This window comes from Paramacrobiotus metropolitanus, unplaced genomic scaffold, assembly GCF_019649055.1.
Source record: "Paramacrobiotus metropolitanus isolate TYO unplaced genomic scaffold, Prichtersi_v1.0 Parri_scaffold0000007, whole genome shotgun sequence".
NCBI classification, from domain to species: Eukaryota; Metazoa; Tardigrada; class Eutardigrada; order Parachela; family Macrobiotidae; genus Paramacrobiotus; species Paramacrobiotus metropolitanus.
The window spans coordinates 889,234-902,720 of NW_026570227.1; the positions used below are offsets into that span (position 1 = coordinate 889,234).

The following is a 13,487-nucleotide window of genomic DNA, read 5'->3' on the forward strand; positions in this document are numbered from 1 at the left end:
CCGCGTGTGGTTCCGCGTCGAACACGGCGCGCAGCTCCGAACGTATGCGTTACTGATTGATGATGACTCAGTGCAGGCGGAGATGGTTTATATTTGCGAGGAGCAGTTTGTGGGCGCTGCCTCTCCCGTGATCACTCTTAATGGGTTGGTGTTCGGTTGGAACACAAGCACTACGAAAAAACTGGCTTCCTATACCTTCGACCCGGCTTCAATGCGATTCAGCGATTGCATCCGAAGCCCGAAAAATATCAGGTGGGTACGGTGGGTTGAAACTTTGTAATACACGAATCAACTGACTACAGAATATGTATGGGCAAATTATCTGCAGACTGTTTTAACTTTTACAGGATACCAATATACAAAACTGTGCATTTGTCGCCGTGAAAAAAATGTGATGAGTAAAACTAAAAATATTTTTAGTCAACGTTCTACAGATGCTGTGTTTAGTGTTTTGTCAGTGTACACAAATTTGGTGCCATGTACCGGCGCATTTCCTTAAGAAACGCAATCGGGAAAGTTTTTTTAGCGAATGCATTATACCGAGCAGGTTTAACAAGAAAAAAAATATTTTCTGCAGACGGGAAGCGGCCTTCGATGTGTGGCACCACTACTTCATCATCTGCGGCGGATATTCGGCTCAGGGTCGCAACCGCGGCATCCTGGCCTCCGGCGACATATACAGCGCGGCAACGAACCAGTGGAGCGAGATGCCGGCGATGCTGCATCCGCGCTGCAGTTTCGCGGCTAAAGTACTCAACGGTTACCTGTACGTGACGGGCGGTGTGGGCCCGGGATCCACCGTTCTCAGCAGCTGCGAGCGACTGCAGCTGGGCGTGGCCGGCGCCCAGTGGCAGCGCATACCCGACCTGACCGTGCCGTGCTACGGACACTGCATGTTCTCTTTAAACGACAAGCTGTACGTGTGCGGTGGGTGCAGCAACGGCGGGGCGCCGCTGGCGTCCATGGAGGTCTACGATGCCGCGTCGAATCGCTGGAGTGGTGTGCGGCCCGTAAAGAGTCCTGGGACTCGCGTCGCGCTGGTGTCAGCTTGTGTGACGCTCTCGGTCAACTACAAATTCCTGCAATATTAAGCTGCCCTTTTTGTTTATTTTGTGATACATTGTATTTTAATCTTGTGTTCTTTGCTTTCGTTCGATAAGGTCAATTATTATTAGTTTGTTTGGCTTTTTATAATTTTTTACAGAACCAGTATCTGTGTCTTGTCGAGCCGCCCGACCCATAGAAAAGGTCGCTGTCGACTTTGGTTAAAAAATACGTCCGCTTCTTTGGCAATACATACTCAGAAAAACCAGCTTTTGCTGACATGAGGTGATGTGAGTCTTAATGCGTATTGTATAGGAAATAAACTGTAAAAGCGACATTTATTTACGCTGCTGTCGAGTCCTCGGTCTCGTGACTACATGTGAAAATTCAGCCACAGATTTACCCAACTTGGTACTACCGGCATTTTGCAGCTGAATGCTGTTGTCGACGGGTTTAAACTGATGCATGCGGATGACAGGATCAGATAGATGGGTAACCGGCTTGATAAAGGAGCAATGGGCAATGCCAAAATGTGCCACAGCAAAAAGCGATAAAATCATAGCTGACAACTGCCATGTAGTGCAACTAATACCTAAACAGACCAGGCCGTTTAAACTGTGTAATGCAGTTAACACATGCACCTTTCGCTGTAAATTCAGGCTAAAAATTCGTATCAGTTTTTCGGAAAAAGAAATATTATGGTTGTCGCAAATTTTTACGCAAAACTTGTTATGCAGTTGGGCGTGAGGGTAAGTCATCCACGGTTGGAATTGAAAACGGGCTGATAAACCGCTCTAATCGTATCGTACTCTGCGTAATGTATTTGTAGTACTCGTAGCGAAAGAAGCGAAACTATTTTTTTTGTAACATTGCCAGCTTGGTATAATTAATTTTGTTCCTTGTCCGAAGGCTGGTGGAAAACGTGGTTACGTATAGCATGTTTCGCATAAATCTAGAATTTTTTTGAATGGTAGATGCTACACTGTTGTATTAAGAATACAGATGTTTCGTTTTAACGAACAAGCGAGAACGCTTTTGGTTTAATATCTTTCTTTAGCTGCTTCTACTGTGGACACCAGTACAAGCATCAGTTCAGTGTCGCTGCTTTCCCGGGGATGCATGTTGGCCTAGCGCTGACGAGTGGAGTGCGCTAAACGTCACTTTGGGCGGGAAACTTATTGTGACTGTGCCAACAGGTACGTATCCACCGAAATTTACTGCCTGTAAAAATTTCAAAAACTAGTTGTTCTACAGCGCATCCATGCTACGTCGGACACGCCTCCGAATGTCTCAGCATCAAAGCCAGTTATAAAAAAGAGGACTACTTAAGTAGTAAACCGGGCAGTATGCACTACTTCAACTGGGAAGAACTGAACGATCAGCAATGCCCACTGGAACACGAAGCACTATCTAACGCCACGTGTCAACAGGGGCGTGTCCCGGCCTTCGCCGTGGACGCCCACACTGTCGACCACATCCGCGCCGCCCTCCATTTTGCCACGCAACACAACCTGCGTGTGGTCGTTAAGAGTACCGGCCATGATTATCTGGGACGGAGTACGGCTGCCGGCGCGCTGATGATCTGGATGAGAAACTTCCAGGGAGACATCCAGACGAAAGCGTCCTTTATGCCGTACGGCTGTAACGATACGGTTTCTCGCAGTCCTGGTGCGGTTATTACGGTTCCCGCTGGCAAAGTGTGGAAAGATGTCTATGAAACGGTCAGCCGTAACTCTAAGCCTATAATATCATGTACAGATCAGGACGAATTCCCTGTCTGGCACATATCATCACGCATAGTGTTGGGTCGGCCCGGCCCGGCGCGGCCCGGCCCGTGTAAGAGGGCCGGGCCGTCGTTTGCACGGCCCGGGCCGCGGGCCGATCCGGGCTGCGGCCCGACATGTCCCCGGGCCGTCTTGCAGCACAGTAATATTTCATTCCCGGATGTCATTATGCAAGCGGCTACAGCGGGTATGTCAACGGAAAAATAGACGGATTTTCGCCTAGAAACGATGCTGTGAAAATTAAGAAAAACTCATCGAAAACTACTAAATTTAAGTAAATCCCAATGAAATTTTCTGTTTTTCTACGTCTTCTTCCATATTTAACGTTTACAGCGGGCCACGGCCCGGGCCGAGGGCCGAGGGCCGCGGCCCGGCGCGGCCCTCCCAAAAGGGCCGGGCCGGCCCAACACTAATCACGCAGTTGATTTTATGGTCTGACGGTCTGCCCAAAATGAATAATTTCAAATATCTTATTTTCTCAAACTGTTCATAATTCAATTATTTTTTAAAATATTTTTTAATTACTGTAACTTGATTCTTTAATTAATCAGTTAATCCTGTTTGTTTACTTATCAATTTATTTATGGTGATAACTCCGTGCATACCTTTCACTACCTTTCGCTCTCTTCGCTTTCTCTCACTCCACCCACAGCCTTTTCCGGCACTGTCTGTAAATCCGTTAACTGCGTGTGCGCAAGGGAATTACTTTGTGTCTGTTTGTTTTTAGCATACAGTATTTCGCTAAATATTTTGTAAATGGTGTAGATCCTTCACATCACCAATCTAGCCGTAGGGTTACGATTTTAGTGGTATTGGTAGGGAGCACGACAAAAATTAACATGGGAACATGTCTCCCCGGAAGTCCACATAATTTTCGGTCTTCCTAATGTAGTTTCGAAATCCCCAGATTTAGCAAAGGATTATTTTTTTAACCGTTATGTTCCCAGATTGAACGGGAATTCAACCATACCCAATGGATGGTGGGCGGGCACTGTCCATCCATCAGCGCCGTGGGCGGGTTCACTCTCGGCGGCGGGCACAGCATCCTGAGTCCGGCGTGGGGTTTGGCCGTGGAGAACATGCTGGAAGCAACGGTGGTGACCGCGGATGGTCAGCATCTGACCGCCAACGCCTGCCACAACCCGGACTTGTTTTTCGCGTTACGCGGAGGTGGTGGTGGCACGTTCGGCGTCGTCACATCGGTTACCTACGAGCTGCATCCGGTGCCGCACGGATTCTGGTCGTACTCGTTCGTTGTGGTCAATGCCAATCCAACCGGGACCTTAACAGCCAGTCAACTGGAAATAATAGTGGAGGAACTGGCGGCATACACATTCACGATGATGTCATTAGGATGGGGCGGTTATTTGATGTATAATCCGAAATTCGGCGCGAGCTTTTTGTTTCTTATACCGGCATTGAAAGCTGAACACACGGCTGGCGGAGTGGTACAGTGGTTGATTGACAGTTTGGAGGAAAAACAGGCAGCAGCGGAATTCGTCGTGGAACCATTCGGTAACGCTTCGTTCTTCCAGCGTTTCCCCAGCTTTAAAGTACGTTGAGATTTATCCAGAAGAATTTATCAAAGTTTCAAATTGTACTTGGTTTTACTGGTAGGCATGGAAAGCCTGGACGGATACGCTCGGGATCCTGGATGATTTCGATGCATCCGGGTTCCGCATGAGTCTCGGTTCGCGCCTGATCCCCGACTACATTTATGAGCCACAATATGTGGCAAAGAAAGTCGTGCTGGGTGCTTTGAAAAACGGTCTGGAAAACGGTTTCACCCTGGCCATAGCCAGAGGATATGCGTCGGGAGAGAGAGATGACCTTATAATGGAGACCGCAGTGACGCCAGCGTGGCGGAGGGCGGATTTCTTGGCTGGTCTCTCCATTCGTTGGAACGCGACAGCCACTCCCGCCGAAATCGCAGCCAAACAGGCGGCGCTCAACAGCGGACTGCAGGTGTGGCGCGACGCGTTCCCCCATGCGGGAGTGTACCTGAATGAAATCGGGTTGGATGAGCCAAACTGGCAGGAAGCCGCGTGGGGTGAGCATTACCCGAAATTGCTTAAAATCAAGCAACGAGTGGACCCAAACGGAGTCTTTCTCTGTCGAATGTGCGTCTGCAGTGAAGGATGGGATTTGTCGGGACTGCGGACCTGCCGGGTGCGCCCAAATTCCTAAATAACGTTGGCTATAGGCTTTTTTTGGTTTTGAGTTGGGTCGACTGAGTTCATCTATGCCTCCCTTGTGTTTTTTGAATTAAACTTGATCTTAGTTTAATCTCTGGGAAAATCTTTACTGTCCGAAAGTTTGATTGTTTGCACCGCAGTTCACTACTCGTATCACAAAAAAACTGGTGAGGAGAGAAGCGGCTCATGTACAGCGACAAAGACTTGCAAAGGATTTCAACACTTGCGCCGTGGTGCAGTGGTACTGGCTGCGCGGATCTAACGACGTAGCCGGGGTTCGATTCTCCCATCGGTGCATTTTTCGGCCGTTTCTCGCTTTCCAGTGGACAGCGCTCTGCTTAATGACTGATCGAAAACCTATTGCACAATGCACACAGGGAAGTAGCGGAACATTGCAACAATCTTATGCTGTAGACGAGAAAGCAAAAGGATTGAGACGATCATTTAAGCGTCCAAACAGATCCAACTAAGCCTCCAACGGTTTTCAAACAGGTCAAAGGGACACGAAGCTTGCAACTGCCTACCATATAAACCAAGGCAAACCATAAGAATTGCGAATTTATTTTTCAACACACACAGCAAAGAGCCCCATTCAGTGCTTGCAATCAAATAAAAAATGTGTCCCAATGAACATGAGAAGGGACTGTGCACAATACACTCACAGCATTACCACGCATAATTTCCAAACGTAAACGTTGAAACAAAAAGCAAGTGGAACGACTCTTCGCCTGTTTTGATAAACAGTTTTCTACCGATCTCCTTTGACCAAACCACTGCGGCATCACCGTACGTATCCGTAGCCCATAATTTGAACCGAGCGCGAAGCGCGAGGTTCTGCAATTAAGCCTTTGTCAAGACTACATGCTCCATAGCAGAGTATATATTTCCACAAGTTCCACAGCAGAGTATGCCTGACTCCAAAAAGCTCGTACGTAACCCTCTTTCCTATGGGATTAGTGGAATTCCACACATCGATTCCATTTCCAGTGGTACATACCATTTTCAAGTGATAACGGAAATGCATAATTATTAGGATTGTATCGTACCACACTCCCGGTATACGGTTCGGTAAACGATACAGGACACGTATCGGAACCGCATCGTTATACATTGTAGCGTCGCACTCATCAGGAAACGGTGTACGATACAGTCGAGTCATGCTTTCGTGAAGAACGTAAAAAGTTTCCAATCAGCCTTGGCACTTTTTTGTATGAGATAAACTGCGTCCAGCTGTAAGTCATATCAAAAACTAAAAATCTGGGATTATTTTTCGATATCAGAACATCTAAATTTGAGCGCCAGTGAACTTCTAGGAGCATTTTAATTACCATAAGAAGTCTACGGAGTCTGAGTGAACAGCTCGCGCAGAGTACTCCAACTGCTCCGTAAGCTTAGCATAAACGCAAATGGCTGCAGAATCGTAATTTTTGGACAAACCGCTCACTTGGTATCAAAAAAAACTAAAAATAATTTTATTCTTCTTTGATTTACTTTTGCTGGTTAATCAAGAATATTTAAAACTTGCTCTCTACCAATCAAAAATTTCGTGATTTGGCAACAACTGCAGCCTCCTTTGTTATGGAGGCCACCGCCACCGCGAGTGGTTGCATATCGCTGAGTTAATAACGGTATGCTTTGACGACATCTGAGCCTTTACCGTCAATCCTATCGTCAAATTATCCGTAAGGGTACGCCAGAGGACGTGCGCGAGTCACCGTATATCGTACCGTCTATTGTAAGCCTTTTGTGTGTGCGACTACAATCTATTATATTATTATTATTAGTTCTGCTTCGCGTGTAATGCACCGGTTATCAACCACCACTAGTGTTACGCAGCAGCTGTTATTTTAGTATGAGACAGAGCAAACGCTTGAATAACTGACAAACCGTGTCCCGGCATATACAACGCTCATGACTCATGGCGGCTCGCGTTAGGGAGCCGTTGCGTCTGTACGCTGTACAATACGCCAACTGTACGCCCACCAACGCCATGTTCAAGCGCGCATGAGAAATTTGAGATGACACGAGGTAAATGGACAAGTTTTCTCATTGATCGAATTTTTCACGTGTACAGCCGGTTGTGCATGTCTGTTGCATGGATCAGCAGACTTTATTTCCACACTTTTTTCTAAAGCTGTGCCACCTGTATGCTGCTTTTCAGCCTTGTATTCTGTATTATTACAGTGTCAACGTCATCAATTATAGTCACTAGTCAGGTACACAACCACTTTTATCATAAAAGTACTTGTGTACGAGTAGAAAAACATCAGCTACTCATAAAGCTTCATGAGTAAATGAAGATTTTCTTCATCCACTTGGGAATCGCATAAAGTCATAAAGGTATCTTCTTCTTTTGATTTTGCTGTGTCACTTAGTTTGGCACGCCATTTTTCGAACGCAGCCGAACCAGTTACACCGGTCCTGATTGCTGATTTTCGTTCAACATGATGTTCTCCAAGAAAATTTACCATTGGAATGCTGTAAATGTCATGCAGAACGGGCTCTTCCAGCGCGGTCTTATAGTCGATAAACTGGAATTTGGATGGGTTGTTGATTTTGGTGTTGCTGGCCAACAGCCGGAGGTTATCCCATACAGTCAGCAAATATTTTTGGATAACAACATCAGCGCAGCTGCATGCGGCAGCCAGGATCCATCGGACCGTCGAAGAATACTTCTTAAATTGTCAGCAAAACTGGCATGGACTTGGTACGAATGTACCGTATCGCCGAATTCAGCCCATCGAAATGACTATGCTCTAGTGGAAGTGTTCCATAAAAACGAGCGAATTGTCACTGTCGCTCGAGCCAATCGTCTCCACAGTCTTTCACACACAGGGATTTTATTAGGAAAGGACGATATTGTTAAAGATGGATTTCCTGTACACCCGTCGTTCGCTCCTCATAGTTCGGAGGTGATTAATAAATGGAGAGCATATTTCCGTCGCACCCATCCTGTCGGAATAATATATAATCATATCACATTTCTTATGCCGCGTGATATGGCTCTGGACTGTGACAAAATAGTAAGTCAAAATTGCAGAGTTCGTAATGAATAGGACTGAGCACATGTACAGTAAAAAAAATCAACTGGCACGGAAAATGTGACAACGGTAATATTATTAAAAATTACAAGCAATGATCTGAGACGAACTCAGACGGTAAATATCGATTTACCTTGCATCGTTGCCATAATTGGGCAATATTATTTTGGAATGGTGTTGGAACTACCAACGACAAACTTTTAGTGACATCAGTCTTAGTAATTTAATACATTTTTATTACTCGTATGCAATTCGTTTTCTCTTATAGATAACGATGTTGAAGAGAGTGAAACCACAAGCGCTCATACATAAAAAGGAGGAATACGACATGCCGGACATAGATTGGTCGCTTTTTGACAGCGATGAGTTTCATTCATTGTACGATCGTCAGAGCCGAACAGGAGAGTTATGGGAATTATGGCAGCAGAAGCTGTCATATTTAACCAAAAAAACTGAGCTTGATAAAAAACGTTATCCTTCCATTAACGAAATTTCGCTCAATGTTCTTACGGATATAATGACGCTTCTCGATGGAAGACACCAAGCAACTGCACGTTCCGTGTGCTCTGCCTGGAACACCGCTGCGGTATCGGCTGACTGTGCTAAAAGTGTTACAGTTAATTATTCCCGCTGTATTCGCCCCCGAAATCCATATATGTTTATGTCGCTGCTGTGCCACTGCATCACTCCTGCAACGCAATATGTCCTTTTTACCGGTCACGACATCCTTTCTTCGCTTCCATTACTCTCTGATCTACGAACCTTCAAACCGATGCCGCGGACATTTGTGTTCTCCAACACTACACTTAGATGCAGTTTGCCATTTGAAGGCACCGTTGTGGATGCCCACGAAAAGACACTGGATAAGCTTCGCACGTCACTTGCACAAAATTATGGAGCCGTCTTTTAGCCGGTTGATTTTGTACAATGTCACACTGCGGGATTTCTTCGTACCTTCCAGCGTAGGTTTTGTGAATCGCAAAGCGATAGATCCAGCCTTTTTGGATTTGACCATTAGACGCGCCGCTGTGAACGTACACGAAGAAATCGCGTTTAGCGACGTGTTTAAGACAGCCGCGCCTGCACTTCCCGATTTCAACGTTTCGCCTTATCAAACTATTTTCCGGCGCCTGTCGGACTGGATTACCGATGCAAATGGCAATTCTGTTCGAGAAAAGGAGATCATGACCGTAAGTATACGCTTGAAAGGTTTTGTAAAAATATGCTCACGTTGGGTGTATGAAACATTAATTCAAATAATTATCGTATTTATTTTCATTATCGGAGGTTTCAAAGAAATGGGAAACAGGCGATATTTACTTCGAACGACATACGGAAGGGACTGAACTGGTGGTAAACTTTAACGAAAACGCGACAAAGTTGCACCGAATCACCTTTTGGGCACTGCTAGCATTGTCGAGGACGTTGACGCCAGAACGAGAGCGTTCGCTTCGCCGCTGTGTTGAGTACTAGTGAAAGGAGAGCATCGATGAAAACAGTGACTTGAATCCAGTCGACAAACGTGCGTACCAATTGAAGCCCATAGCGAGACTTTGACTGTGGAGATGCGTTTACTGCTGATAACATTTGCAAGAGAGAGATTACCCGCGTATTGACAACAAAAATGGAACGGACTTAACAACTGCAATAAGTCCCCAAATGATTGTCAGATAGACACAGAAGCAGATGGAAAATGGGGCAAATATAGCCTTTATTGTGATAACAATAAAGCAACAACAACACAAAACCAACAGAAAACCCAATGCGGGAAAAGCTGGAAAAAGTGCCTGCAGTGCGCTGGTGAGGAATCGTGATTAATGATTCCGCGTGCTGCGGGTATGCAACAACTGATGCTGCAAAGCATGGAATCGCCCGTAGGCGCAGGGCTCCACCCCCAAGAGTGCAGAGAAATGCGCTGATTGGTCAGCGTAGACAAAGTATACGCTGAGTAAGCAGCGTAATAGCGCGGCACGAATGGAGTAACCATGTGCGGGCGGGCGACAGAGCAAAAGCCACAAGAGGTGTCTACCGCCTCGAGTGAGCGGTCTCTGACATGCCTCTGGGCGGGAGTGGGAGCTCCTGCGAGCACCTTCCGACTCTGCCCTGGCCGACCCGGTAGGGTGCCAGGATCCGATACCCGGTAGGGCCGGATGCCACTTTGTCTCTAAACCCGGTAGGGTCGCTTCCTCCAGACCCGCGGTGCAGTGCACCGAACGGCCGAAATCTGGAGTGCACTCTGGTTGCTGGGGGTTCCAGTGGGGTTTGAAGGCTTGGTTGGTCGAACAAGTAAAAAAATAAAGTTTATAAGGCTCATAGGTTAAACATCGAAATAAAAAGATCACAATTCCGGTGAGAATTAAAGAAAGTAAGATCATAGTTAGAGATCCCAAAGCCAATTCCTTTGGTTAAATGGCTAAATAAAAACATCATCTTTGGTTAATAAAGTCTAGAAAAACCAGGTTTGGTTAAAAAACTAGACGAAACAAAAGGCTTATTCCGACTAGGTGTACCACAGGGCCGCTTTTGTCCACAGGGGTCCTAGTCAACGGTCCGCTTTATCCGGTAGGATATGTCTGGTCCTGTGAATCCGGGGCGACGGTTCCCAGAGATGTCCACAGGGGTCCAGTGAAGTAATTCCAGCGGAGTTGTATGAGGAAGGCACGGTTGCATGCGCAAGGACAAGTTGTCCCCTTCCTGATTGTGGTGGACCAAGCCCGGTTGGGCGGTCCATGGTGGGCCAGAGTGATGTCTCTGGACAGGAGAGGTGCTCCTGTAGTGAAATGGACCAAACCCGTTAGGGTGGTCATAAAGGCTTTTAAATGATGCCTCTGAGCGGGAGGGTGCTCCTGCTATCCAAAATGGTATGCTTGGACCAATTCCGTTTGGATGGCCCATATGGGTCTCTAACTTGGACCGGTTTTGGCCTTGCATGCCGGTTTGGTCATGCACCTAGGTCCAAAAATCTTCTAAGTCCAGGAGGGCCATAATGGAAAAATTTCTAAGTCCGAGGACCAAGTGGTGTAATGGACCAAACCCGTTGGGGCGGTCCAAACTCGGTCTCTGACATGCTCTGGACCGGGATACAGGGTTCCGGAATGGTATGGCCTTGCTTCAGGCCTTTGCTGTGGTGTGGGTCCTGTATAACCGGGTTTTGGCTCTCCGATGTGGACTTAGTCGTTTGTTGATGAGCCACGTCATTGGACGGGCCAAAAAACTTAGTCGATTTTCCAGTGGCCACGTCGTTGGACGGGCCAAAAGACTTAGTCGATTTTTCGACGGTCCAAGGTGTATGGCGGGCCAAAAGGACTTAATCGTTTTTTCGACGGTCCAAAGTGTATGGCGGGCCAAAAGGACTTAGTCGTTTTTTCGACGGTCCAAAGTTGATGGCGGGCCAAAGTTGGTCTGTCTCACTGGCCGTGGGCCATGAGTTGGCTACCATGTCCGATGAGTCAGGTAGGTTTCCCTGAGACCGTGGCCATAACAAAATTAAGTGGCGTCTGACGAAAACATCAGGTTGGCCGGGCCAAACTCCAAAAAATTAAGTTGTGGGCGCCGGTAAGCGTTTACCACAAAGGAGTCGGCCTGCTGACTAGAAGCATCCTCGTTTGGCCTCGGGGCGGTGCATCTTTTAGATGGGCCTCTGGGCGGTTTGTGGTGAGGATGTTGGACATGGCATGCAAAATGGGTATACCACAACTACTATGTGGCTCCCGAACTCACTTGTCCCAGTCGCCTGGTATGGCAACTAAACTCGTGAGCCAACTATGGTCGGTTAGACTCATAGTGGGCCTGGTCCAACTTCTATGGACCAGGACTTGGCCTTAGCTTGTCGCAACTTGTATGCGGGCCAGGCTGATCCACGGCTTGTCGCAACTTCTATGCGGGCCGTCGCCGCCTTCTGGGCGCTGGATCCTTTCCATGCCGGTGAACTTAGGCGTTGTGCCAAGTTCGGTCCGGTGGACTCCGTCGGATGGTCTGGGATGGCCGAGCCAAATTCATGGTCCCAGCCGCTAAGCCAGAGCCTATCCGGGGAATCCGGTTAAGATCCAGGGATTTAGGTCCGGTGAGGTAGACGGTACATGGCCGTAAGCCACGTTTGTTGGGCGAGGGTAACAACCGTTAGATTGCACCCATCATGGTGTTCAAGTCCGGTCCAGCTGATGTTGGTCCCTGTTTAGGGCCAACATGCAGGAATGGCCATTGGCCTATCCCTGCCCTCCTTGTCCGGCTTGGTCGCCATCGCCCAACCCAGGATTGAGTGGGTCGATGACGCTTTCTTCCATGGCCGCCAATTCCTGTTCTGTCAGGTTTTGTTGATTTTGGCTGGAGGTGCTGGCCGGCTGGACTTCTTGGTCTGGTTGGACGTCCTGGGTTTGGACGTGTGCAGACGATCCTGTTGAGGATCGCTGGGTTCGAAACTTCGTTGGAAGTTTCCTGGTTGCTGTTCGATTAACGAACACTTCCGCATTGTCGTCGAAGTCCGTTGGCTGTTTATAGCGGTAATCTTTAGCGCGACTCCTGTAAATGTTCAGGGCGCTTTGGATCTTGACTCCCGCTTCGATCTCGTGGATCTGGTTTCCCAGGAGGGCCACTTGGGTCAATAGCCGAGGGACGATTTTCCCTTGCCGGTAGGCAACTTCCAGTTCCCAATGGCAGTGTAGGTGGCCAAGTCTGGCGGCAAAGATGCGTATCAGCGTGCCATTATAGGAATAGGTTTGTGTCGCTGGGTCGTCCTTGTGATCGGCTGGCTTGCATGGGATTTCTATGGCCGCTCTGCAAGCTGCAATGATAAAACTGGCGTTCGCGTCCGGTAGGACAAACTGGGCCAGATATTTGACGACGTCAAGTTGGTCGTCCTTAATGTGCAGTTGGCACAAGTCATTCCAGTCCGGTCTGGTGATGGGCTGTCCAAGTAAGTTCACGTCCGTGATGCTCGATAGAGCATTGTCACGGACCATTGGGTAGCCTTCTCGGTTCTCAATGTGGTCCTTCATGTTAAAGTCACGGGGCCACTCTTTCCTCTGCATTTCCATTTCGAGGCCGGACCGGGTGACGAAGGTTTGCAGATTTTGGACCATGGCGTCAACTTGGGCCCATTTGTCCCTGGGGTATGGGATGGCACCCATGATATAATCCGTCACAACCCGGTGGGGAAGTGGCCGGATGTTAATGCCCTGGTCCTCAGCATGCTTATATGGATCGAAGCCCGTGGCACTGATGCTCACGTCTTGTCGGGCCGGTGGGTCCGACGACGGCGGTGCAGGCTCCGTTTCCATCGGTATCTGGATGCTGATATTGTGGGCCACCGAGCTGACACTTCGTTCTGGTCGCTTGGTGGACTGCGCGACAACCAGGCTGGACTCCGTCTCGTTTCGCTTCCCGGGTGATGTGCGCGGTTGGCGCTCGGGCTGGCTACGGCTTTG

The 13,487-nt window shown here is 48.0% G+C and overlaps 2 protein-coding genes across 2 annotated transcripts; both read left to right on the forward strand.

Annotated features, from left to right (window-relative positions):
• The first annotated feature begins 1,655 nt into the window (after window positions 1–1,655).
• Window positions 1,656–5,200, forward strand: LOC129582253 (uncharacterized). The gene is made up of 5 exons (XM_055473731.1): window positions 1,656–1,793; window positions 2,102–2,240; window positions 2,299–2,765; window positions 3,776–4,381; window positions 4,446–5,200. The coding sequence occupies exons 1-5, from the start codon at window positions 1,743–1,745 to the stop codon at window positions 5,013–5,015; spliced, it is 1,833 nt and encodes a 610-aa protein (XP_055329706.1). The 5' UTR covers window positions 1,656–1,742; the 3' UTR covers window positions 5,016–5,200.
• Window positions 5,201–7,103: 1,903 nt separating this feature from the next.
• Window positions 7,104–9,709, forward strand: LOC129582279 (uncharacterized). Its single transcript, XM_055473769.1, has 3 exons — window positions 7,104–8,046; window positions 8,333–9,254; window positions 9,352–9,709. The coding sequence occupies exons 1-2, from the start codon at window positions 7,468–7,470 to the stop codon at window positions 8,972–8,974; spliced, it is 1,221 nt and encodes a 406-aa protein (XP_055329744.1). The 5' UTR covers window positions 7,104–7,467; the 3' UTR covers window positions 8,975–9,254; window positions 9,352–9,709.
• Window positions 9,710–13,487: the final 3,778 nt, after the last annotated feature.